Raw genomic sequence first — 23,573 nt, 5'->3', positions numbered from 1 at the left:
GCGCCGAGCCCATCACCTACCTCACCCACATCGCCACGGTGCAAGCGTGCTGGCGGGTCACGGGGACCTACGGAATATGGCCCTGAGCTAGCGCCTGAACAGCTCCTGCCGCCATGCCGCTGCTCAGATAGCCGTGCTGTGGACCCGATAAATTCGAAGCGGTCCTCCGGATCCAACCGGCCCCAGTGGCCACCCCGAGCGCGACCGGGTCCGCTGCCTCTCTCCGTGTGATTCCCGAGTTAGCAAAGTTTGCAACGCCAATTCGAACCTACTGCTGCCGGGCACGTTGTGGTGCGGAACGCGAAAGGCACGTTAAAGCCGGTCAGCCATCCCCGCAGGCGCCCACGGAGAATGGTTCCTGGACACCCTTGGCGAACCGGGGGCCGACGGCGTCGCAATCACGAAGCGCTTCAGAAACACGCCACGGACTCTAACCGCTGCTCAGGCCACCCCACTACCGACGGCGGCGCCAGGCTCCTCCACGATTGCCAAAGAAAAGACAGCGGCTTTCATAAGCTCCGTCCGTCTAGCAATACAGCTCCCTCTCGTGGACAGGCCGCCAGCTGAGAGCACGGTGCCGACACCAAGACGAAGCGGCCGCCTCGCTATCAAGCCGTTGAACATCACTGTCCGACCTTCAAAGAAGGGTGAGGTGCTCGCCATGCGCAAATTAGGGATAATCGATCGCGATGCAGATGCCGACCATGTCGCCGCAAAAGATTCTGACAAGTTTCTAAAGACAACGATGCAGCCGCAACATTTTGCAGCGCTACGGGACATCTTTCCGCTGGCTAACGATCTGACTAATGATCAACTCATGCAGATCACGAGCAGCGCTGGAACGGTGAGCGTGTGACCGCCGGCGCGGCAAGCAACACAACCGGTCGTGATCAGGTTCCATGGATACGACGAATCTCAACATTCGCATCTTTGATCGTGCAGCAGAGAAGAATCCCGCAGAGTTGACCCGAGTTATAGCGGAGGAAGCGACGCATTGGTGTGCGACTGGGCCAGCATCCTAACGCATTTCAGTTGGCCGGAAGTACCGAGCCACTAGGGAGCTAGCTTTGTACTTTTGTTGATCTTCGTAACCGTTGTGTCGTGTAACCATGTAACACCGAACATCTACCACTATCCCATGTGTGCGCGCCCGGTTGGCCCGCGCTGTAACAAAACTTTCTTGTTAAATGAAAAGATACGCAACTCTCCTGCGTATTCTAGAAAAAAAAGCAATGCTTGTGAATTGAACGATAAATTTGGGCAACATTTGCATTCTGAAATCTTGAGAACATGCAAAAGATATTTAACCTAGGTACTCTTGTGGACATCCATGGTGATACTTGTTTCGTATAGATTTTCTGCTATTGTGATTCTCTGCTGAGTTATCTCTCTCTCTCTCTCTCTCCTCTCGATATTCTCCTATCTGCTAATTGGTAATTTAATTGCAGTAATCTCCACCTCTGCATCTCTCTTGCAAGTCAAAAGAGAACAGAATGGTCCTGAATTTAAGCATCTTTTAGTGCTACTATTGGCTTTTGTGCACACCCAGATTGCCATAATGTCAGTTTGAGCTGGACGTTGCCTACTTGATTAGCGATCAAATTTCGGTGGGCAGTGCTGTTGTTTTGTGCAAGGTGGTTATTCTGAACCGTAGTCATATATCATTAAATTTTCAGACCAATCATCTGTTTTTTTATTGCTTCACATTTTATTTGAGGGATGTTATACCCACTGTTGCAGAACTTCAAGCACTGCATATTTGCATGCGTTAAGAAGGAAAATATGACATAAAATTTACCTTTTCGTTTTCACACATATGGAAAGAACTACAGATCAGAGAACATAAGGCTTCATTTATTTCAGGTTACTGATTACATCTACAGCATATTCTGTTCTACCTCCAGCTGTGATCATTTCTCATGCAAATGACCTAAGTGGTGTGTCTTCTCAACCTAGCAGGAAAACTTGTGGTAAGAATCTCTGATTGCGTGCATCTCTACTACTGCATCTTTCATCATCATTCGGTCCCTTGGATTTCGCTTTGAGCAGGATATGGCAAGCCTGAAAACAGAAACCAAGCAATTTTTTATTGTGCTCCTTATAATGCTATCCTTTGACTCTACATGCAGCCAGATTGTCGAATCAGCAATATCCAATATTCTTTCACTAAGCCCTTGCTTGGAATACTGATGCAGATCCACCTCTCTGAACATGTCATCTGTGGGGCTCCTTCCAGTAAACATCTCAAGTAATAATATACCGAGACTATACACATCGCCAATAGTGGAGATCGCAGAGCCTTCACCATACTCTACAAAATTTGCAAACATACCTAATCATGAATTTCATCTATATCATGGGGCTAATTAAAAGGAAACAACAAAGGGACTTCAGTTACCTGGCGCAACATAACCAATGGAGCCTCTTATTCCAATTGTGCTATTTGAATTTTGCAGGGTTCTACTTGCACTTTCTGGAAGGATTCTAGATATGCCAAAATCTCCAACTCGGGCACTCATGTCTTCTGCAAGAAGGATGTTGCTTGGTTTCAGATCGCAGTGAACAATTGGTGTTTGACAGTGATTGTGAAGATAGTCTAAAGCATCCATGACATCTACAGCAATGTCTAGCCTTTGCTCTAGGCTTAGAGTATTTGTCAGATTGGGCATGTCAGAGTTTGGATGAAGCCAAGCATTCAAGCTACCGTTTGGCATGAACTCAAAAACTAATGCCTTGAACTCTTGACCTTGGTGATTAATGCTTGAGCAGCAGGTGATGATTTTAATAAGACACCGATGCCGTACCCTGCTCAGAGCCTCACATTCAGCCACAAAACTTCGAGTGGATCCTGATTGTTCGAGGTTAAAGACCTTCACTGCAACAATAGTTCCCTCATCTTGGAAAGTGCATTTGTAGACCGCCCCAAAGCTTCCTTTACCAAGCAAGTTGGCTTCTGAAAATCCATCAGTACCATTTGCTAGTGCCTGATAAGAAACTCTTTCATGTTGTTTCTCAGTTATTGGTGATAAGAATGGCCTCTTCTGCCTTCTTCTAGTCTTATTGGTCAGATGAAAGAGTACAATAATGATACCTAATAACAAGAGTGCACCGATGATTGGCATAGCTATTTTAAGGGACTGCAACCTCCCTTTTCTATTATTCTTAACAGATATTGTGCTGCATGGAGCTAAATTAAGCTGAGGTATTCCACCACAAAGCTCACTATTTCCAGTGATTGAAAAGTTAGCCACATATCTGAAAATGCCTTCTTTCGGCACTTCCCCTTGCAGATTATTGAATGATAGATTCAATGCTATCAGTGACGTTACATTCTGCAGTAGTGTAGGGATTGGTCCTGAAAGATTGTTGTCAGCAAGAAATAGCACTTGAAGGTTGCTGATACTTCCGATGGCATCAGGAATAATACCAGATAACTTATTCATTGACAGATCGAGTGTAGTCAGACCTTTCAAATTTCTTACAGATGGAGGTATGCTTCCTTCGAATGAATTATTGTCCAACCAAAGGCTTTGTAGCACAGTGCACTCCCCAATACTATCAGGTATCGTACCGGACAATTGATTTCCAGTCAAAGCCAGGGCGTTAAGGTTCCCTAATCTACCAACTTCTGAAGGAAGAGGTCCTGATAGTGAATTGTATACGAAAGCTAAGTACCTAGAAAGAAGTGGTAGTCTGAATATCTCTATGGGAATGGAACCGTTTAGCCGATTCATTGATAGATCCAGGGCTACCAGATTCTTCAGCTTCCCTAAACTTGCTGGAATCGGCCCCTCCAAATTGCCACTGTATGCATTAAGGCTAATCAACCTTGTGAGATTTCCGATAGATGGAGGTATGAAGCCTGACAAATCTGTGTTGTATAAAGCTAGCATAACCAAGTTTCCTAGCATACCGATGCTCTCAGGAATCACACCATAGATGGTATTATTCGCCATATGGAGGTATTCAAGGTTCACCAAGTTGCCAATGGATGAGGGTATGGTCCCTGATATTCCAGTGTCGGCCAACATGAGGGTTCGCAGGGTTGTTGAGAGGTTCCCTATTGAACTAGGAATCTGCCCAGTGAAGGCAGTGTTACTGCCGATAAGTAAATGCTGGAGCTGGCTGCAATTTGATAGTGAAGTCATGAACTCCCACCCCTCCTTATTGTCTGCTTCTAGGTTGGTGTGCTGCAGGTTCAGACGTCGCAGCCCTTGAAGTTTCCCCATGGTGCTAGGTACATGTCCACTGAGCCCGTTTTCTTGAAGTTCAAGTTCTTTAAGTGTTGTGAGGTTGGAAAGTGAAGCAGGGATGGACCCGGTGAACTGGTTCGTAGCAAGTCTAAGAATCAACATGCTGGGGAACCTTTTTCCAATGTCCACAGGAATGCTTCCACGGAGCATGTTTCCTTGAATTTGCAACATCTCCAATGAAGATAGGTTGTACAGTGAGGCTGGGGGATCACCAGAGAGTCTGTTAAAGGCGAGGTCGAGGTGCCGGAGGCTGAGGATGCCACCAAGGCCCGGAGGGATGGTACCCTCGAGCTGGTTGAATGAGAGAGACAGCACAAGTAATGATGACAAGTTAGCCAACGACGCTGGAATGCCGCCGATGAGGTTGTTTTTGTACACTATGAGATTCTTGAGGCGTGTTAGCTTGTCACCAAGCTCGAAAGGTACGGACCCACTGAGCTGGTTGGAGTAGAATAACAGGGTGGTTAGGTTGGGGCAGGAGCTGAGGTTGGCAGGGATCTTACCGGAGAAAGCATTGCTGCTTAGGTCAATGGTGTGGAGGTGGCGCAGGCGCCCAAGGCTCGCGGGTATGTCCTTGTGGAACGCGTTGTTGCTCAGGTTTAGAACCCTAAGAGATGACAGGTTACCGATGGCTGGCGAGAGGACACCTTCTAGCCCACGGGAGGTCAGGCTCAGCTCCACAACTTGTCGCTGCTGGCACCTCACCCCCTCCCAGCTGCAGTACCCACCGGCGCTGCTCTTGTTCCACAAAGCAAGTGGGTCTCCGTACCTGTTGCCGCCGATCGCCGCAGCCTTGAAGGCCAGCAGCGCGGCCTCGTCGTCTGCTGATGCGGTGGATATCAACAAGAGCAGCAGCAAGCTCAGTGAGCCCATTGCCATGCCGGTTGCTTTGTACTATACGCGAGGATGATCGAAGGGCAGTGATTGGTGTCTGGGTGCTATCTGGTAAGTTGATTCTGCCTTGCTGGTGTTACTATTTATACTAAGCCTTGATCGTATCATCATGACACGTGCATTTGCTTGCAAAATATTATAGTGATCACCGCATAGCGTTTACTCTTGACTTGGACAGAGTCCGCGTGGCATTTTCTACACGCTGGCATTCCACATTTTTCCGGTTGTAGCAGTTCCTTTTTGGTCCCACATACGCAGACCCACACTTCCCACTCCAGGCCTAGTATTTGTAACTATGTACTCCCTCCGTCCCAAATTGTAAGTCATTCTAAGAATCTTGGAGAGTCAAAGCATCTCAAATTTGACCAAAATTATAGAGAAAAATATAAAGATTTATGACATCAAATAGATATACTATAAAAATATAATTGATAAAGAATCTAATGATACTTAGTTGACATCATAAATGTTATTATATTATCATATAAATTTGGTCAAACTTGAGATACTTTGACTCTCCAAGATTCTTGGAATGACTTACAATTTGGAACGGAGGGAGTATAAGTATCATTTTTTCCTGCCTTTTTTGTTTCTCTTTTCCCAATTACTACAGACAAAGCCCAATCACTATAGATGGACAACGTTTTAGTAATTAAACTAGTGGAGTAGCGTGTTAGTGTAAGATTGTTTATAGTTAATGATTGAGTGTTGAGCTAATGCTGACCAGGCATACAAGTCAAACCAGCGTGCTATGGCTAGCCTTATCCCCATGTATTTTATTAGCTTATCCACCAGTATTTGGTTAGTTGGATTTGAGAATGAGAAATAAATTGAAAACAAAGTGTCTCCAGCTCAGCCTGGTCTTATACATGCATGATAGAAGATATCAAATTCAACGACTAATCATGTTACATGAAGCTTCACAAGAATAACAATGTTCATGACTAAAGAAAATTCAACTGAAGATACTTTGTTACAACTTACAAGTGTCCTATTGTTCCCATTAGCCATGTCATGTAGATCCCGCACACAGGGATTATTACTTCTCCTCGAGGAACTAACGGAGCTAAAGTGTAAACATTGTCCTTGAGCTCGTGAAGCACGCCATCTCCGAGGGCATCAAGGTTGTCACCAGGTTCACATCCCCTTAGGTTGCCTCCCTCTCGCCACTGGTACTTGTTGGGCGCTGCTGGTTGTTGTGGTGCATTTTATCTGATTGCAGAAGCATTGAAGTGTGAATGAAATTGGATGGATGGATGATGGTTTCTGTGTGCCTTGCGATAATTGTGGCGGTGCTTACGGGCCACTAGTTCCTCATGGATTTTTGTGATTAATGTTACCTATTCTATGGTTTTGTCTTTTGTGATTTCTGTTATATAATGGTCTGACTGTGTGAATGAACTTGATTGTAAGCTATTGCATAATGAACTGTGTGGCAAATATCTGGGCAAGAATGTTATTTGCTTGCTACTCGCATGACTAGGCTTGAACTAAAAAGGCCACATAGTGCTCGCATGGCTAGGTAGGTTTGAACTGAAAAATGCACATAGTTCTCTTGCATGCTGGTCCATGTATAGCTAACTTAAATATCCCAGAAATAGTGTCGGTTTGCTATGCTTTCTCCTATGCTGTTCTGTAGCTTCAAACATTGCATGTCTAAGTATGTAAAATTTGCATAATGTTACCTTTTAGTTTTCACCTCTCTTACAGAAAGAATGACGGCTCTGAGCATATATGGCTTCATTTATTTCAGGTAACAGATTACATATACCGTGTATCCTGTTCTACCTATAGCTGAGATCATTGCTCTTGTAAATTACTGCAGTTTTTGTGATCTCAAGCTAGCAGGAAAACATGTGGTATATGAATCTCTGATTGCGTGCATTTCTGCTGAGGCATCTCTCATCATCATCCGGTCCCTTGGATGTTGCTTTGAGCAGGATATGGCAAGCCTGAAAACAGAAACCAAGCAATCCTTGATTCTGCTCCTTATATTGCTATCTTTTGACTCTACATGCAGCCAGATGGTTGAATCAGCAACATTCAAGATTCTTTCTCTAAGGGCATGCTCGGCATACTTATGCAGATGCACCGTGTCTCCAAACATGTCATCTGTGGGACTCCTTCCAGTAAACATCTCAAGCAATAATATACCGAGACTATACACATCACCTATAGTTGAGACTGCAGCGCCTTCACCATACTCTACAAAAATTGCAAAAATATCTTATCATAAATTTTATCTGTAGCATGGAGCAAGGTACAAGGAAACAACTATAGAATTTTCAGCTACCTGGAGGAATATAACCAATGGAGCCTCTTATGCCAGTCATGCTATTTGAATTTTGCAGGGTTTTACTTGCACTTTCTGGAAGGATTCTTGATAAACCAAAGTCACCAACTCGGGCACTCATGTCTTCTGCAAGAAGGATGTTGGTCGGCTTAAGATCGCAGTGAACGATTGGTGGTTGACAGTGATTATGAAGATAGTCCAATGCATCCATGATATCAACAGAAATATCGAGCCTTTGTGCTAGGCTGAGAGTGTTACTCACTGTGGGCATGCCAGATTTTGGATGAATCCAATCATTTAAGCTACCATTTGGCATGAACTCATAAATTAGTGCCTTGAACTCTTGACCTTGGTGATCGATGCTTGAGCAGCATGTGATGATATTTATGAGACAACGGTGACGCACGCTTCTCAGTGCCTCACATTCCGCAACAAAACTTCTAGCAGATCCAGATTGTTTGAGGTTAAAAACCTTCACAGCTACAATAGTTCTGTTATCCTGAAAATCGCATTTATAGACCTCCCCAAAGCTTCCTTTTCCAAGCAAATTATCTTCTGAAAAGCCATTGGTTCCATTTGCTAATGCATCATAAGAAATTCTACCATACTGTTCCTCAAGCATTGGTGGTTGGAATTGGTTCTTCTGCTTTTGTTTAAGTTTCTTGTAGTTAAACAGAATGAGGATAACAACAAACACTAAGAACAAGAGTGCACCCATTACTGTCAGAGCTATTGGAAGAGACACCAACCGCCGCTTTCTATTATTTTTCACAGAGGTCATATGGCATGGAGCTAAGTGAAGCTGAGGTATTCCACCACAAAGCCCATTATTTCCGATGATCGATAAGTTAGCCAAATTTCTGAAAATGCCCTCTTTTGGCACTTCCCCTTCCAGATTATTGAAGGACAGATCCAATTCTGTCAGTGATGTCAACTTCTGCAGATTTGTAGGAATCGTCCCTGATAAATTGTTGTGTGCCAGGTTTAATTGTTGCAAGTTTTGGATACTTCCAATTGCGTCAGGAACAGAACCAGACAATCTATTCATGGACAAGTTGAGTGTACTCAGACCCTTTATCTTGTTCAGAGATTGAGGTATTCTTCCTTCGAATGAGTTATTGTCCAACCAAAGTTCCTGCAGCACGGTGCACTCCCCGATACTATGAGGTATCTCACCAGACAATTGGTTTCCAGAAAGAAATAGTTGGTTAACATTCTGTAAGCTACCAACTTCAGAAGGAAGGGGTCCCGACAGTGAATTGTATGACAAGTCTAAGTATCTAGAGAGCTGGGGTTGTTTGAAAATTTCAGTCGGAATTGAACCGTTGAAGCGGTTTAGGGACAAATTAAGGGTTATCAAATTCTTGAGCTTCCCTAAGCTTGTTGGAATCGCTCCCTCTAGGTTGGCATTATTTGCATACAATTCAATCAAATTTGAGAGATTGCCAATAGATGTGGGTATGAGGCCTGACACGTTAGTGTTGTATAGACCGAGTGAACCCAAGTTTTCCAGCTTTCCTATGCTCTCTGGAATAACTCCTGACATAAAAGTATCTGTCACAGCGAGGACTTGAAGGCCGATCAGATTGCTTATGGCAGAGGGGATGCTTCCTGAGATCCCAGTTTTACCCAGGAGGAGGATTTGCAAGGTTGTCGACAGATTCGCTATTGAACTTGGCAGCTGCCCGGTGAAATCAGTGTTCCCATTAATTTCTAATACCTTGAGGTTACTGCAGTTTGATAATGAAGTGATGAATTCCCACCCTTCCCTGTTGTTTGCTTCTAGCCTGTTGTTGTGCAGTCTCAAGGTACGCAGAGCTTGCAGCCTCCCAAGTGTGCGAGGCACATATCCACTAAGCCTGTTTCTTGAAAGGTCGAGCACTTGGAGATTGGTGAGGTTGGAGAGTGAAGCAGGGATGGATCCGGTGAACTGGTTGACACCAAAACTAAGGATCGGCAAGTTGGGGAACTTGCTGCCGATGTCGGCCGGGATGCGTCCACGGAACATGTTCCCCTGAACCTGCAGCGATTTCAGCGAAGACATGTTGTACAGGGATTGCGGGAGCTCACCGGAGAGTCGATTGTATGCAAGGTCGAGGTGTTGGAGGCCCAGGGTACCTTCAAAGAACGGAGGGATGGTGCCCTGGAGCTGGTTGAATCCGACGGCGAAGATCCTCAGCGAAGACAAGTTGGCCAAGGACGCCGGGATGGCGCCGGTGAGGTTGTTCTGCCACAGCACGATCACCTCGAGGCGCGGCAGCTTGTTGCCGAGCTCCGGGGGAATGTGCCCGCGGAGCTGGTTGGTCTGGAGGGTCATCACCTCTAGTGCGGCGCATGAGGTCAGGTTGGCCGGCAGCTCGCCGGCGAAGGCGTTGCTGCTCAGGTTGAGGGACCGCAGGCGGCGCAGGCGCCCGATGGCCGAGGGGATTTCTCCGGCGAAGCTGTTGGAGCTCAGGTCGAGGACCCTGAGGAACGACAGGTTGCCGATGGCAGGGGAGAGGACGCCGGCGAGCCGGTGGGAGGGAAGGCGCAGCGCCACCACTCGCCGCCGATGCCTGGCCCCGCACGTCACCCCCTCCCAGCCGCAGAACCCGCCGGCGCTGGTGCTGCTGCTGCCGTTCCACGAAGGAAGCAGGTCGCCGTGGCCGCTGCTGCCGATCGCCGCGGCCTTGAAGGCGAGCAGCGCGGCCTCGTCGTCGGCCTCTGCGGCCGCCACCGCTAGAGTCGAGATGGTCCAGACGGACATCGAGCCGGACAGGAGCAGAAGCAGCAGCGAGCTCACTGTTCCTGTGCGCGTTGCCATTCCGGTTGCTTTGGTAGGTAGGTGCTCGAGCTCGACCTCGTGGGCTGGCCTCTGTCGGTCATCGGCAACTGAAATGGGGCTTTGTTGCTGATGCGATTTGTACGGGACGCCGTGGTCATGACACGTACTGTCAGGGACATGTGTAGGGCTGCTCGCCAGCTTTGAAAGTTGTCAGCTCTTTGACAATTGGCATGGTCGGTCCGAAAGAAGGTGATTAGGTGGAGAGACGAAAGGTCAAGGCACACTGCACAGGGATGGGCCGTGATTGAGATAGGAAGATCCGCGGCCTCTCGCAAACACACAAAAGTCGTTAATGCTTTTCCCATCCAAAAATGTCAATGGTTAGTTAATGCTTTTCATTTATGATTTATGTCGATGTGCAGATACAAACATTAAATAGCTCATGTGCATGCATGTTCACACTTATGAAAAGAAATAGGGATCCAAAAGAGATGCTAAGGTGGGGCATGGTTACTTTAGTCCAAAGACTAAACTTTAGTCCATACCCTGTTTGGTTCCATGAACTAAAGTCCATTAATGTAGTTGAACAAAGACTTTTTTACCCCTCCCACCTCTCACCTATCTTCCCTTATCCCTTAATAGGATCTTTCATTCTCCATTCGTCTTGCTTCTTTCTGCCTAGTAAAGTTCAGTAATCTAGTACCATAACCACATATGGCGGTGCAAGCAGAGCTGAAATCATTTTCACCCCCTTCCCGTTTCCCTCTTTTACACACTGCTGCTTGCCAGTCTTGTGTAACTGCTTTTCCCCCACATGCTTCTGGCCACAAAATGGCATTCAGATACTTCTGCTGCGAGGCTACTGTGATTTCAGCTATGTCACTCAGGTGTTGAATGAGCTTCTGAATCGGGGAAATTGATTTGGTCGGATCATTGATCAATTGCAGGTGTTCATCAATGTGCCGTGGTGGTCCCTTGCGGCAAACAAGGTGATGAGCCCATTCCTAACTCAGCGCACCAAGAGCAAGATTGTCTTCTACAGACCTGGCAAATCCGCGGAGACCCAAGAGGTTTGCAGTCTTGCATACAAGGCGGCCAGCTTCGGATCGATGGCGGGTCGGAGCACGGCGAGCTGCGGCCGGGCAAGCGGCGGTGGAGCGAGGTCCAGCGCGGACGGGCAAGCCGCGGCGGCAGCGCCTCTCCCGGCGTGCGGCGGCATCCTTGCGCTGCGCCATGGCGACCTGCACGGCGTCGCTCCCGGCCGTGGTAGAGGAGGACCACGAGGACGAGGAGAAGCGGCGCGGGCTCCCGACGGCGACGTGAGGCGGCGCGGGTCGTCGACGGCACGAAGGAAGCGGTCCGCCGTCGCTGGCGGGAGGGGGGGTGGGAGGCGGCTGGAGGGAGCCGGGTGGAAGGAAGGGCAGTAAATGAGGGGTAGGAGTATCCCCACACCCTTTGCTCCAGTTTAGTCCAATTTTGTAGATTGGAGGACTAAAGTCTTTAGGCAAACTTTAGTCCACCTGTTTGGATGTTTAGGGAAAGTGCATAAAAACAGTGGACTAAAGTTTAGTCCATAGGAACAAAAAGAGCCTAATTCATACAGCATGTATGGCTTCAATTATTTAAGTAACTGCATGCATCTGCAACATATCGTATTCTACTGATGTCTTCTGAGCTAACATGAAAACATGCTGTGTCATGTTAAATTGAAGATATCGTATTCTATTTGTCTATTTCCTGTGATTATAAAGTTAGTCCAATTTGTGAAAATTCCATTTTTGGGCACTTCACCTTGCAGATTGTTGTTGAAGGAGAGATCCATTTTTGAGAATGATGTTAGATTCTGTAGAAATGTGGGGATTGGCCCTGACAAGCTGTGGTGTGCCAAATACAACTCTTGTAGGTTATCTATAGTTCCTATGGCATCAGGAGTTGTACCAGACAACTTGTTAACGGACAGGTTGAGTTCACTGAGACCCTTTAGGTTCTTCAGAGATTGAGGTATACTCCCCTCAAATGAGTTACTGTCCAACATAAGCTGTAGGACGGTGCAGCCACCAATACTCTCAGGTATCTCACCCGACAACTGATTTCCTGAGATATATAAGTTGTTAAGGTTCACCTAGCTACTAACCTCATAACCAAGGGATCCTGACAGTGAATTGTATGATAAGTCTTAAGTAGAAAGAGAGGCGTGTCAAATTGAAAGTCTCGGTGGGAATTGATCCGTTCAGGCGGTTCCTCGACAAATCAAGGATATATAGATTCTGCAGCTTCCCTTTGCTTGTAGGAACTGGCCCCTCCAGGTGTGTACTGTATGCCGAAAGGTCTGTCAACTTTGAGAGAATTCCAATGGATGAAGGTACGGGGCCTGACAAATCGGTGTCGTACAAACCCAACCAACCAGGTTTGCCGGTTTGCCGATGCTCTTTGGAATGGCTCCGGACATGGAAGTATCACGCAGAACGAGTAAGACGAGGTTGAACAATTGCCGATGGATGCAGTGATGCTACCAGGGATCCCTGTATTCGCACGAGATAAGTTGGGGGAGTGTCTTAGTCTATTTATGATAAGTGATTGATTAGATAATTTGAGGTTTTTCGGTTGAGTCCATATTTCATATGTGAATGTTTATGCTAAAGGCTAACCGGAGATGTTGTGTTGTGGTGTGTGTAAAACATATCTTCTGTGTTGTGTCTCTTGACTTGTGACGTGTAGGTGTAGGATGCGACATGGCCATCGACGGCATGAGGTGAAGGTCAAGCGAAAGATTCATGCCGATGTACTATGGTTGTGAAAGGTGGACACGAGTAGGCTTGGACCGAGGGACCCTAGGAGTTCGGACGGAGTTATGGGTGATCCACATGGTGCACGGAAGAGCAAAAGTACACGGACAGGATGGAGACGGCGTCGGTCGAGTCAAACGTGACGGAGGCGAGTCGAGTAGGCAGCCCGGGAGCCGGGAGCGAAAGACTTGAAGGCGTCGAAGGCTTGGCGGAGACCGGACACGTGTCGACATCGGTAAGTCACGTCGTGTGCGGCGTGCAAGAGGGTTTGACCTCAAAATCCCCGAGTCACGCTTGCGGGGTGTGCAAGAGGGTTTGACCGGTTTGACCTCAAAACCGGGGGACGAGTCCGGTGCGGCTAGACAGCGTCGAGTCGAAGGATGCGTGGCATCATCGCGAAGCTTGCCTCTAGGTGAAGCGAAGTCGTGAAAGTATCGGGTCCGTCCGATGTACCGATAAAAAGTTGGACGTTTTTACCCCTATGGGGTATTTGGATTGTATGCTTAATGTAAGGGTATTTTGGACATTTATGAAATGTCTATATATATGAGGAGTGGGCTGTTAGGGCAGCCACATCTCAGAGATTGTTAGGTGGTGGGCTTCTCATTTGTGTTTGAGAGCCTTTGGGAGATGAGAGAGGGAGAGAGATGAGAGATCTTTGATTTGATCTTTTTACCATCTTAGCTTTGATTGTGCTTAAGAGTGGCTTGTAACCAAATATGGTGGAGTAATCCAAAGATCAATTTCGTGCCATCTTATTCCATCCTCTCTGAATCTGAAAATTATCTTTTTGGTATTTTCGAAGGTATTTTTTGAGATTTTTCGTTCTTCGCGTTTGGCTGCGAAATTCGTGAGATTTGTTGGGGACTTTTGTTGTTGCTCACAATTGAAGTATTTCCCTCCTCCAATCCCTCTCAGACTTGGCTCGATTTGGTTTTCACCAAAACTCTCTTTCTCTTGTGTTCTTGGCCAAGCATATGAAATTCATGATGAAGTCTTGATTTTCTTGGATAGATCTTTTGGACAAAGATTCACCATGTATATGTGAAGCTACAGCTGAAGTTTCGTTCGTTTTGAATCCCGTTTGACTCAATTTCAAGTTCTTGAACTCTTTGCGCTCCTCTCCAAATATTTTGAATCTGGTAATCAATTCTTGGACTTGTTGAAGTGAGCATTTGGGAATAGCCTTGGTATGTTGTTGTGAGCCTACGGTTCAAATTTTGTGAGTTTTGGAGGTCGTTTGATTAAGTTTCGGATTTTTCCAACTTCTTCACGCATGCTGTTTTTGGAGTTGTGAAAATTCCGGAGATTTTTACGGATTCACCAGAGAATTTTTCGGAAACTACGTAGGGGGTGTTTGGAAGGAGGGGGCTAAACTTTAGCCCTGTCACATCGGTCAGATGTTCGGATACTAATTAGGAGGACTAAACATAAGCTAATTACAAAACTAATTGCAGAACCCCTAGGCTAAATCGCGAGACGAATCTATTAAGCCTAATTAATCCATCATTAGTGAATGATTACTGTAGCACCACATTATCAAATCATGGACTAATTAGGCTTAATAGATTCGTCTCGCGATTTAGCCTAGAGGTCGTGTAATTAGTTTTGTAATTAGTCTAGGTTTAATACTCCTAATTAGTGTCCAAACATTCGATGTGACGGGGGCTAAAATTTAGCCCCCTCCTCCCAAACACCCCCGTAGATGAGAATTCTCCGAAAGATTTGTGCGAATTCTCCGGAAGTTAAAATACTGATACGCATGGCTGTCAAATTAAATTGAAGTGGGCAATTGTACGCGTCGCACTTACTGTCGAGTTAAATAGCACCCTGCCTAGCAGGGAATCCACTGCATTGGCGTTGTTTAATAATGATTTTATACATTCTCACATAATCTTTAGACAAGATAGCAAACAATTTCTATTGAATTAGTATCTCGTTATTTTACAGTAATTACACGACTTAATTTATACTTAGAACAAAGAAAATTTATGAGCTGCATGTGTTAACAACAAAGGAGGGATTCTCCTACTGTGGAATGATACGGCGGTACAAATGCAAAACGTAACTATTGGTCGATATTCCATATCGGCGGAAGTTACAGTCCGACACTGCATGACTACCTTCAAACTGACAGCGGTATATGGCCCGACACGTAGACCTGAGAAGGAAAGTTTCCTAAGGCATATGCGGCGACTAAAACCAACGGACGACACAAAGTGGCTAATCCTAGGGGACTTCAATTTAATCTATCGCGCAAGAGATAAAAACAATACGAACCTCAACCGGCGCCTTATGAGTAGATTCAGAAACACCATTGCTTACTGTGGATTAAAGGAGCTCCGCCTGCAAAACCGAAAATTCACGTGGAGTAACGAACGTACTACACCGACGCTTGTCCGCCTCGACAGAGTTTTCTACAATCAAAGCTGGGATCTCCGATTTGATAATTGCCTTCTACATGCACTATCATCGGACCATTCTGACCACTCTCCACTGCTTATCACCAACCATGCCACCCTCCGACGCCCGCCTACCTTCAAATTCGAAAACTTCTGGGTACGTTTACCAAACTTCCAACAGACCGTCTCCACGGCTTGGAACAGACCGACTCATCACACGGAGCCTTTTCACAGACTGGGCCATAAGCTTTACGTGACATCGCAGGCACTTAGACGCTGGAGCAAATCCATGCTTTCGGACATGAAAATGAAGATGCACATGGCTCGAGAAATCATACTACTACTAGATGAGGCACAAGACAACCGTGCCCTTTCTGCGGCAGAAACGATTTTACGACACAAGCTCAAAAAGCGACTCATGGGATGGGCAGTCATCGAACGAGCTAGGAAAAAACAATGCTCCAGGGTCACATATCTTAAAGAAGGGGATGCCAACACAAGATTCTTTCATCTGAAGGCCAATGGTCGGAAGAGAAAAAACTTCATTCAAAAGCTTAGTAGCGACAATGGCTGGGCATTCACCCATCACGACAAACAACACTTAGTGCAAGATCATTTCAAAAATATTATGCGGGAGCCGCCGCACAGAACGCTTGACTTAAATTGGTCAGCCCTAACCTTCCCGTCTGTCGATCTATCTTCGCTCGATAACCCGTTCACCGAAGATGAAATCCGACGGGCCGTCTCACAAATGCCAAAAAACAAGGCGCCCGGTCCAGACGGCTTTACAGGCCTCTTCTTCACCGCATGCTGGGAAACAATCAAAGGGGACCTCATGGCGGCAATAGCGTCATTCTTCAACTCTCGCTGCGTAGACCTCAACTTGCTTAACAAAGCAACCATAATTCTAATACCCAAAAAGGATGGAGCAGAGAACATAACTGATTACAGGCCCATCAGCCTGATCCACGCCATTGCGAAGATTATCACTAAGACCTTAGCCCTACGTCTAACCCCCTTCATGAACCAGTTGGTCTCACCGTGCCAAAGCGCTTTCATCAAAGGACGAAGCATTCATGATAACTTCCTCTACGTCCAGAATCTGACACGCCGATTCCATAGGCACAGCCAGCCAACATTGCTTATGAAGCTTGATATCTCCAAGGCCTTTGACTCAGTACGATGGGACTACCTCCTTACCATGATGCAACGCAGAGGTTTCCCACCGAAATGGAGAGACTGGATTACAGCGATCCTGTCCACGTCAACATCACGAATCTCACTAAACGGCCTACCCCTAGAACACATACAACATGGAAGAGGACTACGCCAAGGGGACCCGCTCTCACCACTCCTTTTCATCCTAGCAATAGACCCACTACAGTACCTGCTTTCGACAGCCACGGAAAAGAGACTGCTCCAAAAGCTAAATAACCGAGCGGCAAAAATAAGAACATCAATGTACGCCGACGACGCGGTGATTTTCATTAAACCTACCACAAGGGACGTCACAAACCTGAAGAACCTCCTGCAAAATTTCGGAGAAGCGACAGGACTCAAGACGAACATACAAAAAACTAGTGTTACAACAATAAGCTGCTCTCACATTAATATCCCAGAAGTGCTCCGCAATCTCCCAGTGACACAAAAGAATTTCCCGATAAAATACCTGGGCCTTCCCCTCACGGTTCAACGGCTTCGTCGAATAGACTTCCAGCCTCTGATCGACAAAATGGCGAGCAAGCTGTCCAAATGGAAAGGAAGGAACCTCACACAGGCCGGCCGGCTATGCCTCACCAAATCTGTCCTATCCTCACAGCCGATTTACACCCTCACGGCTCTCAGAACTCCCAAAGAAGTGCTAGAGGACATTGACAAAATCAGGAAACGCTTTCTATGGGCGGGAGACAACGAACTCACCGGGGGAAAATGCAAGATCAACTGGACAAGGACAACTTTACCGAAAGAGAATGGCGGCGCGGGCATCCTCGACCTTCACAAATTCGCAAGAGCACTCCGCCTCAGATGGCTCTGGCAGGAATGGGCTTCCCCAGACAAGAACTGGGTCGGAACCACAACTCCATGTGACGACCGTGACAGACTGCTCTTCGCTGCATGCACGACGATACAACTCGGCAACGGGGACAAGACTCTTTTCTGGCAAGACGCGTGGGTTGCAGGCCGACGACCGAAAGACATTGCCCCACGACTCTACGCAAAAACCAAAGGGAAGAAAAAGTCAGTGCGAGCGGCCCTCGACAACAACAACTGGATCAGAGATCTCCAACTCGCATCGGATCTTACAAACACGCTCGTGAACGAATTCATAGCTCTCTGGCATCTAATCCAACAATCCAGTTTAAACCCGACCCAGGAGGACGCCATCACATGGAATTTCACACGGAGCGGCCAGTACACTGCTGCTTCAGCATATAAGGCCCAGCTCATCGGCACCATGAAGACGCCCGATCTAGCAACAGTGTGGCAATCCTGGGCACCAGCAAAATGCAAAGTCTTCGCCTGGCTTATTCTTCAGAACAGGGTCTGGACTTCGGACAGATTAGCGAAACGGGGCTGGGACCACACCCCAACTTGCACCCTGTGCAGATGCACGATGGAGTCTGCTCACCATCTCTTAGCTGACTGCAGATACACAAAGCAGATATGGACCCTAGTAGCGCAATGGCTGTCACAAGAGGATCTGAAACCAAATCAATGGAAACACAGCACAACGGCCATCGAGTGGTGGACAAACATCACTTCAACGACAGGAATCCCGCGAAAAGCGTCTCGAAGTCTCACTCTCTTGATTATGTGGGAAATATGGAACGAACGAAATTCGCGCATCTTCCGCCACCAGGGTTCCCCGACAACATCGCTAATGGCAAAAATCAAACTCGCAGCCAACATGTGGGTAACAGCAGGAGCCAAAGCCTTAGCGACGATCCTTCCATAGATGTCACACACGCGGGGGGCCTCATTACCTTTTGTCCTTCTTTTCCTTTTCATTTATCCTTTTCCCGAACCGGCTAGCCGGCTGTAACACATCTTTATCAATGAAATAGGTACAATCTCGTGCCCTTTTCCTTTCAAAAAAAAAATAGTGAAGAACGAGTGGTTCAAAAACTTTCAATTGCAGATATCCTCGTGGAGTTGATGCATATTTACCCACCATAATTACACAATATTTCTATTTTCCCGCATGTGTTAACAACAAATACTATTATAGCGAAGAACGAGCGGTTCAAAAACTCCAATTTCAGACGGAATTGATGCGTATTTACCCACGACAACGTTTCTATTTTCCCGAGACTCTCCGACCTCCTCTTCTTCCTCGCGCCTCACGGAGAAAAGACCATGAGGCCGAACCAGCTGCAGGAGGGCGCCGCCGCGGTGCTGGAGCAACCCCACCGGCCCGCTACCCCCAAAATAGACTCCGACCGCCGAGGTTGCGCCGCCCCTGCCCCCTGACCCCGTCGACCATGCCTGCAGGGCTGCGCCGCCCATGCGGCTTGCGGCGGCGCCGGGCTGCACAGGGGCGCGCCGCCCCTGCCCCCTGCAGCGATAGGCCCCAACGGAGGCCCCCTGCCGAGCCGCCCTTGCCCCCTGCGCCCTGCGGCGAGGTCAGGCTGGGCCGCCCCTGCCCCCTATCCCCCAGGCGCGCCCCCCTGCAGCGCCGTGGCCCGCGGGGCTCCTGCCGGCGTCAAGAGGAAGAGTAGGAGGAGGACTGGAGGCTGCCGGTGGCTGGGATCACTAGAGCGCCGTATCTCCAGCGGCCGCAGGACATGGGATGGATGGAGTGGAAGGGGACGGAAGCCAGATACGCCTGAGCACGGCGGCGCTCCGGTGAGCCGCGGCGGGAGGAGGACCCCCAATGGGTGGACTGTATTTGAGATACCGTCCAACCCTGGTTGCCTACCTGCCGTCCGATGCGGCATTGGCGGTCCAGATCGGCTCAATCGCGTACGGGGAGGCCAAAGGTGCTCTGCCTCGTCAGAGTCGACGCCGGCGGCCGTGGCGCGGTGCTCCGCTGGCTTCGTGATTCTTCTTCGCCGCCTGGATCGGTGTCAGGCCGGGCGTCTGCAAAACAGACTTGTGAGTGGCACTTTGGAGTTGGTGATCGTCATCGTCGACTCGTCATGCTCAGATGCTCGCCGGCGGCCACCGGTCTTTACGTGCTTCGCCTCTGCCGGTCTGGCCGCAGACTGTTCGTGCAGACGACAATCCCAAAGGTTGCGGATAAGCTTCTTCGAATCGATCTTTCCCAGCTGCTCCTGAAATGCGTCGACAGATTGTTTCGTCTTGCAGCTGCGTGTATTGTTTTGCCGGCGGTTCACGCGCAGTTCGTCGTCGTCCGCAAGGCAAGCGCGAGCAGAGGAAGGGAAGGGGGAAAGACGAGAGACTGACACGTGGGACCATTCATAAAAAAGTTAAAATAAATTATTCACAACAAGGTCTCAGGGTTCTAAAGTTGGAGCATTGCAATCAGCCAAATACGTAAAACAACTTCATATTTTTGTGGAGTTGGTAAAGTGGAGCTGCAAAAGGATAGAGTTGGTAGAGTGGAGCTGTATTTTTTGAGTGGAGTGTTGCTAAACACCCCTTAGTTAGGAGGGATGGATCCATTCTAATTTTTTATTTGGTTGGAGGGGTTGAGAGGGATGAGATAGATGCTATTTTAAGGGCACGTACAACAGTTAGACAACGATTATCTATTTTATTTGCCATGTCAGAAAAAAGAAGTGAGCCGTCTATTTAGCAGTCTGCAAGCTATTTAAATGATTCATAGAAACGGTGATCAAATATACACTTGATCTTTGTAGCTATTTCGGTGCTCAATTGGTAGAATGCATGATATTAAATTAAATGAAAAATCTTTGGTTAGGACGTTCGGACGGTTGGACGCTTCCTACCGCTTCGTTCCTTATCTGTTTCTATCGTTTTTTTCTTCCCTATTCCTTTTCTTCTTTAACCTTCCATCCCGACATATTCCTCAACCATCCTGGCGGCGGCACGCTCCCCAACCCTGGCAGGCTCATCCCGCACCCCGATGGCCTCATCCCCCACCCCGACGGCGGCACGCTCCCCCACCACGGCGTCCTCCTCGTCCACCCCGGCGGCGGCGCGCTCCTCCACTTTGGGAACCTCATCCCCCACCCTGGCGGCGCTCCTCCCCCCACTCCGGCGTCCTCAACCAACCGGGAGCGCCCAACGCCCCCCGGATCCGGTGGCCCTCTCCCCGACCCTAGCGAGATCCGAGCGGGGAAGGATCGGGCGGCGGCCATGTTGCAATAGGTATCTCACGATGTTGCAGTAGGGATTCTTGGATGTTGCAAGTGTTGTAGATGCGCACGGGTGTTGCGGATGAACGTATCGTCTGATGTTGCACGATTGATTTTCTGAGATGTTTCGATGTTGCAATAGTTGGCTTTTGTTGTTTCATCTGTCAATTTTTCATGTTGCAATATTTCTTCCCGTACGAGCTCAACCCCAACTCAACATATGATGATTTTTTGAAAATATTGCATGAAACATGTATTCAATGTTGCAGTGGGAATTTTTCCTCATGATTACATTGAGCTATTTTTTTTGCATCTTTTTCATGTTGCAACCATAGATTTTCGATGTTGCAGCTATTTTGTTTTGATGTTGCAACGAAATGTCGGATAATTAGTGGTATTTATTATGCTACTACTGTAGCCGTCAGATTTAAAACGGATGGTGATGCATGCGTCCGACGGGAGTTGCTCCCGCTGGACGTCCGGACGCTAACAAGCCCGTAAATTAAATCACATAAAATCTTTTAAAAACATAAATATAAGATATATTTATATCAATCGGTACTCCAAATACAACAATGAAATAGATTGTTAGATTTTTAAGAAAACATGAATGTTCAGGTAGTTAACTCAAATGATTTTTCTTATACAACCTCGAGTGGGCAAAAGGGAAATAATACTACCTAATTGTTTCTGAAATGACATATCTATTATCCTATTCCCATGGTAAAAATTGTTTCACGTCAACTAATGGATACTACAACAACTTAATAAGGGACAATTCTGTTATATATAAGCAGAAAATTAGCATCACCAGCCAAGACATATATAACCAGAAAATCAGCATCACCAACCAAGAACCATTCCAGAATCCACATGCTTCCACTAATGTTACAAAGAACCAACAGTAACAATTATTAACACTCAAGAACCAACAGTAAAAATGAAGTGGACATTAATTTCATAAGTTAAAGGCGTATATGGGACAACAAGATAATAATTGGACAATCTGAACTTCTGTAACTCAACTGAACTGTAAACAACTCTCAAGAAGAAATTGGCCAAACACAGTACATTTTGGTTCTCAGGACAAAATTTTAGATGTACACCATATTAGAAATATCCCACACTTTCAGAAGTTAATGGAACATATAACTATCTCTGCACAAGACTACATGCTTTCAGTCAGTTCAGATAAGAATTAGCAGATCACATATTAGATTCGTACTGACAAGTTCATTCATAGCTAGGGAAATATTATTACCAGTCTATCACCAAGACAACCAACACAATTTATAAGCTACTACCAAAAAATTTATCAGTAGCCAGTAACTATAAAATAGTTCATTCATAACTACTGCATGCTTTCAGTCAGTTCCAGCATGTTCTCTTGGTTCAATAATGAAAAAGTAAATCAGCATCCATATACTCTAGCAGGTTCAGAAATAATTTGCTCTCATGTGTTTGCTAACAGTCGATGCCACAATGTGGTTGGATTCTGAAATTAGACCAAGGCAGTAGTATTGCTAGAGACTCAGGCATATATCGAGATTCTGAAATCAGCTAGCATCACGTCAAATTGCAAGAACAGACAGGAACCCAGAATAGTCAGCGGATGGGAGGTGGGATCGATGTGAGAGTGAGACTACTGCTTCCCTAATCACTTTGGTCGAGGATCTCAGCTTAGTCTGCTACCACGTAGGAGGAGGAGGAGACGGCAAAGTAGGAGCCTCCTTCCCCAGCGAAGGATGAGGATCCGAGCGGGCTGTGTCTCGACGGGTCATGCGGCGCCGACCGGGTCCCGCATACCGCCGCGCCAGTCTGTTGGCGGAGGAGGAGCCGCCGTGGTAGCCCGCCATGGGATGGGAGGCCGGCCGGTCGACGGTTGCGTGGGGACGGGGATGGCTGCTGACTGGGGATCTGGCACGAAAGGGAAAAGCGCGCGTGCGACGCTGAGTGCATCGGATCCCCGCCGCCGGCGATGAACGGCAACGACTCCTACAACGCGCCCAGGAGCAGTCGCCTCGCATGGGAGCACGAGCTCGTGCCATCGAACGAGGTGCTGGCGAGGGTAGGCGCCACGGAGGATGGGTTTGCTTGCGTGGCGAAAAAAAGACGGCAGCCGTCTACGTGCCCTAATGGTGTTAGCAACAGCCACCAGTGGACCCCACATGCCATCCATGGGGCCCACCTGTCATCCACCTACTACCCGAGCCTTATCTCTTTCATCAAGCGGAGGCCTGCCTCCTGTCTCGCCATCCACTGCCGCCTCTGTTCCTCCGCCTCCACCAACCTCACCGCCGCCCCTGCTCCGCCGCCACCCGTCGGCCAAAGCGCTGGCGTCCGGCACCCCCCCTACTCCGCCGCCTCCGCTCGGCCCCAGCGCCGGCGGCCGCCCTGCTCCGCCACCTCCCCTCGGCCCCAGCACCGGCGACCGGCGGCCTCCCGCGGCCTCCTGCTCCGCCGCCTCCGCTCGGCCCCAGCGCCGGCGGCCAACCTGCTCCGCCGCCTTCCCTCGGCCCCAGCGCCGGCGGCCTCCGGGGCCCCGCCTTCGGCCCAGCACCGGTGGGTGGAGCCCGAGCTCGCCCCGGCCGGCCGGCAGAGGTCCCCTGGGTGAAGCCGGAGCTTGCCGGCGGCCTCCCCGCGACCTCCTCTGCGCTCGATTTGGTGACGGAGGAAACGACGGAAACGACAGAGACGAAGTGGGTTGGTCCGTACCAATCCGGAGGAATGCAACCAAATATTCCCTCCTGGTTTATCCCAAACCAAACGCGGGTCTATCTGAGTCCAACGCATCCAACCCACTCCATCTGGGACTGAGATGATACTGAAATTAAGTTAAATTAAATTTAGGAAGTTAAATTTGCAATTTCAGTCTAGAGACTGGAATGACATCCGGAGC

General features: G+C 47.9%; 2 protein-coding genes across 3 annotated transcripts; both read right to left on the bottom strand.

The window, feature by feature from the left end:
• Positions 1-1,833: 1,833 nt before the first annotated feature.
• On the bottom strand, positions 1,834-5,420 carry LOC117856001 (uncharacterized). Its single transcript, XM_034738404.2, has 2 exons — positions 2,399-5,420; positions 1,834-2,311 (listed from the first exon to the last, which is right to left on the bottom strand). Exons 1-2 carry the CDS (start codon positions 5,130-5,132, stop codon positions 1,953-1,955), a joined length of 3,093 nt encoding a protein of 1,030 aa, XP_034594295.1. The 5' UTR covers positions 5,133-5,420; the 3' UTR covers positions 1,834-1,952.
• Positions 5,421-6,017: 597 nt separating this feature from the next.
• LOC117858566 (uncharacterized) lies at positions 6,018-11,384 on the bottom strand. Of its 2 annotated transcripts, XR_004640994.2 has the most exons (3): positions 7,441-11,384; positions 6,833-7,352; positions 6,018-6,359 (listed from the first exon to the last, which is right to left on the bottom strand). XR_004640994.2 is itself a non-coding variant. In XM_034741649.2 (2 exons), the coding sequence occupies exons 1-2, from the start codon at positions 10,241-10,243 to the stop codon at positions 6,964-6,966; spliced, it is 3,192 nt and encodes a 1,063-aa protein (XP_034597540.1). In that variant the 5' UTR covers positions 10,244-11,384; the 3' UTR covers positions 6,018-6,963. The 2 variants fall into 2 exon arrangements, 1 of the variants encoding a protein (XP_034597540.1); XM_034741649.2 differs by having other exon boundaries at positions 6,018-7,352.
• Between the last annotated feature and the right edge of the window lie 12,189 nt (positions 11,385-23,573).

This window comes from Setaria viridis, chromosome 5, assembly GCF_005286985.2.
Source record: "Setaria viridis chromosome 5, Setaria_viridis_v4.0, whole genome shotgun sequence".
Classification (NCBI taxonomy): domain Eukaryota; kingdom Viridiplantae; phylum Streptophyta; class Magnoliopsida; order Poales; family Poaceae; genus Setaria; species Setaria viridis.
Note: the sequence above shows the minus strand (reverse complement) of the source record. Positions and strands in the feature narration are given on the sequence as shown.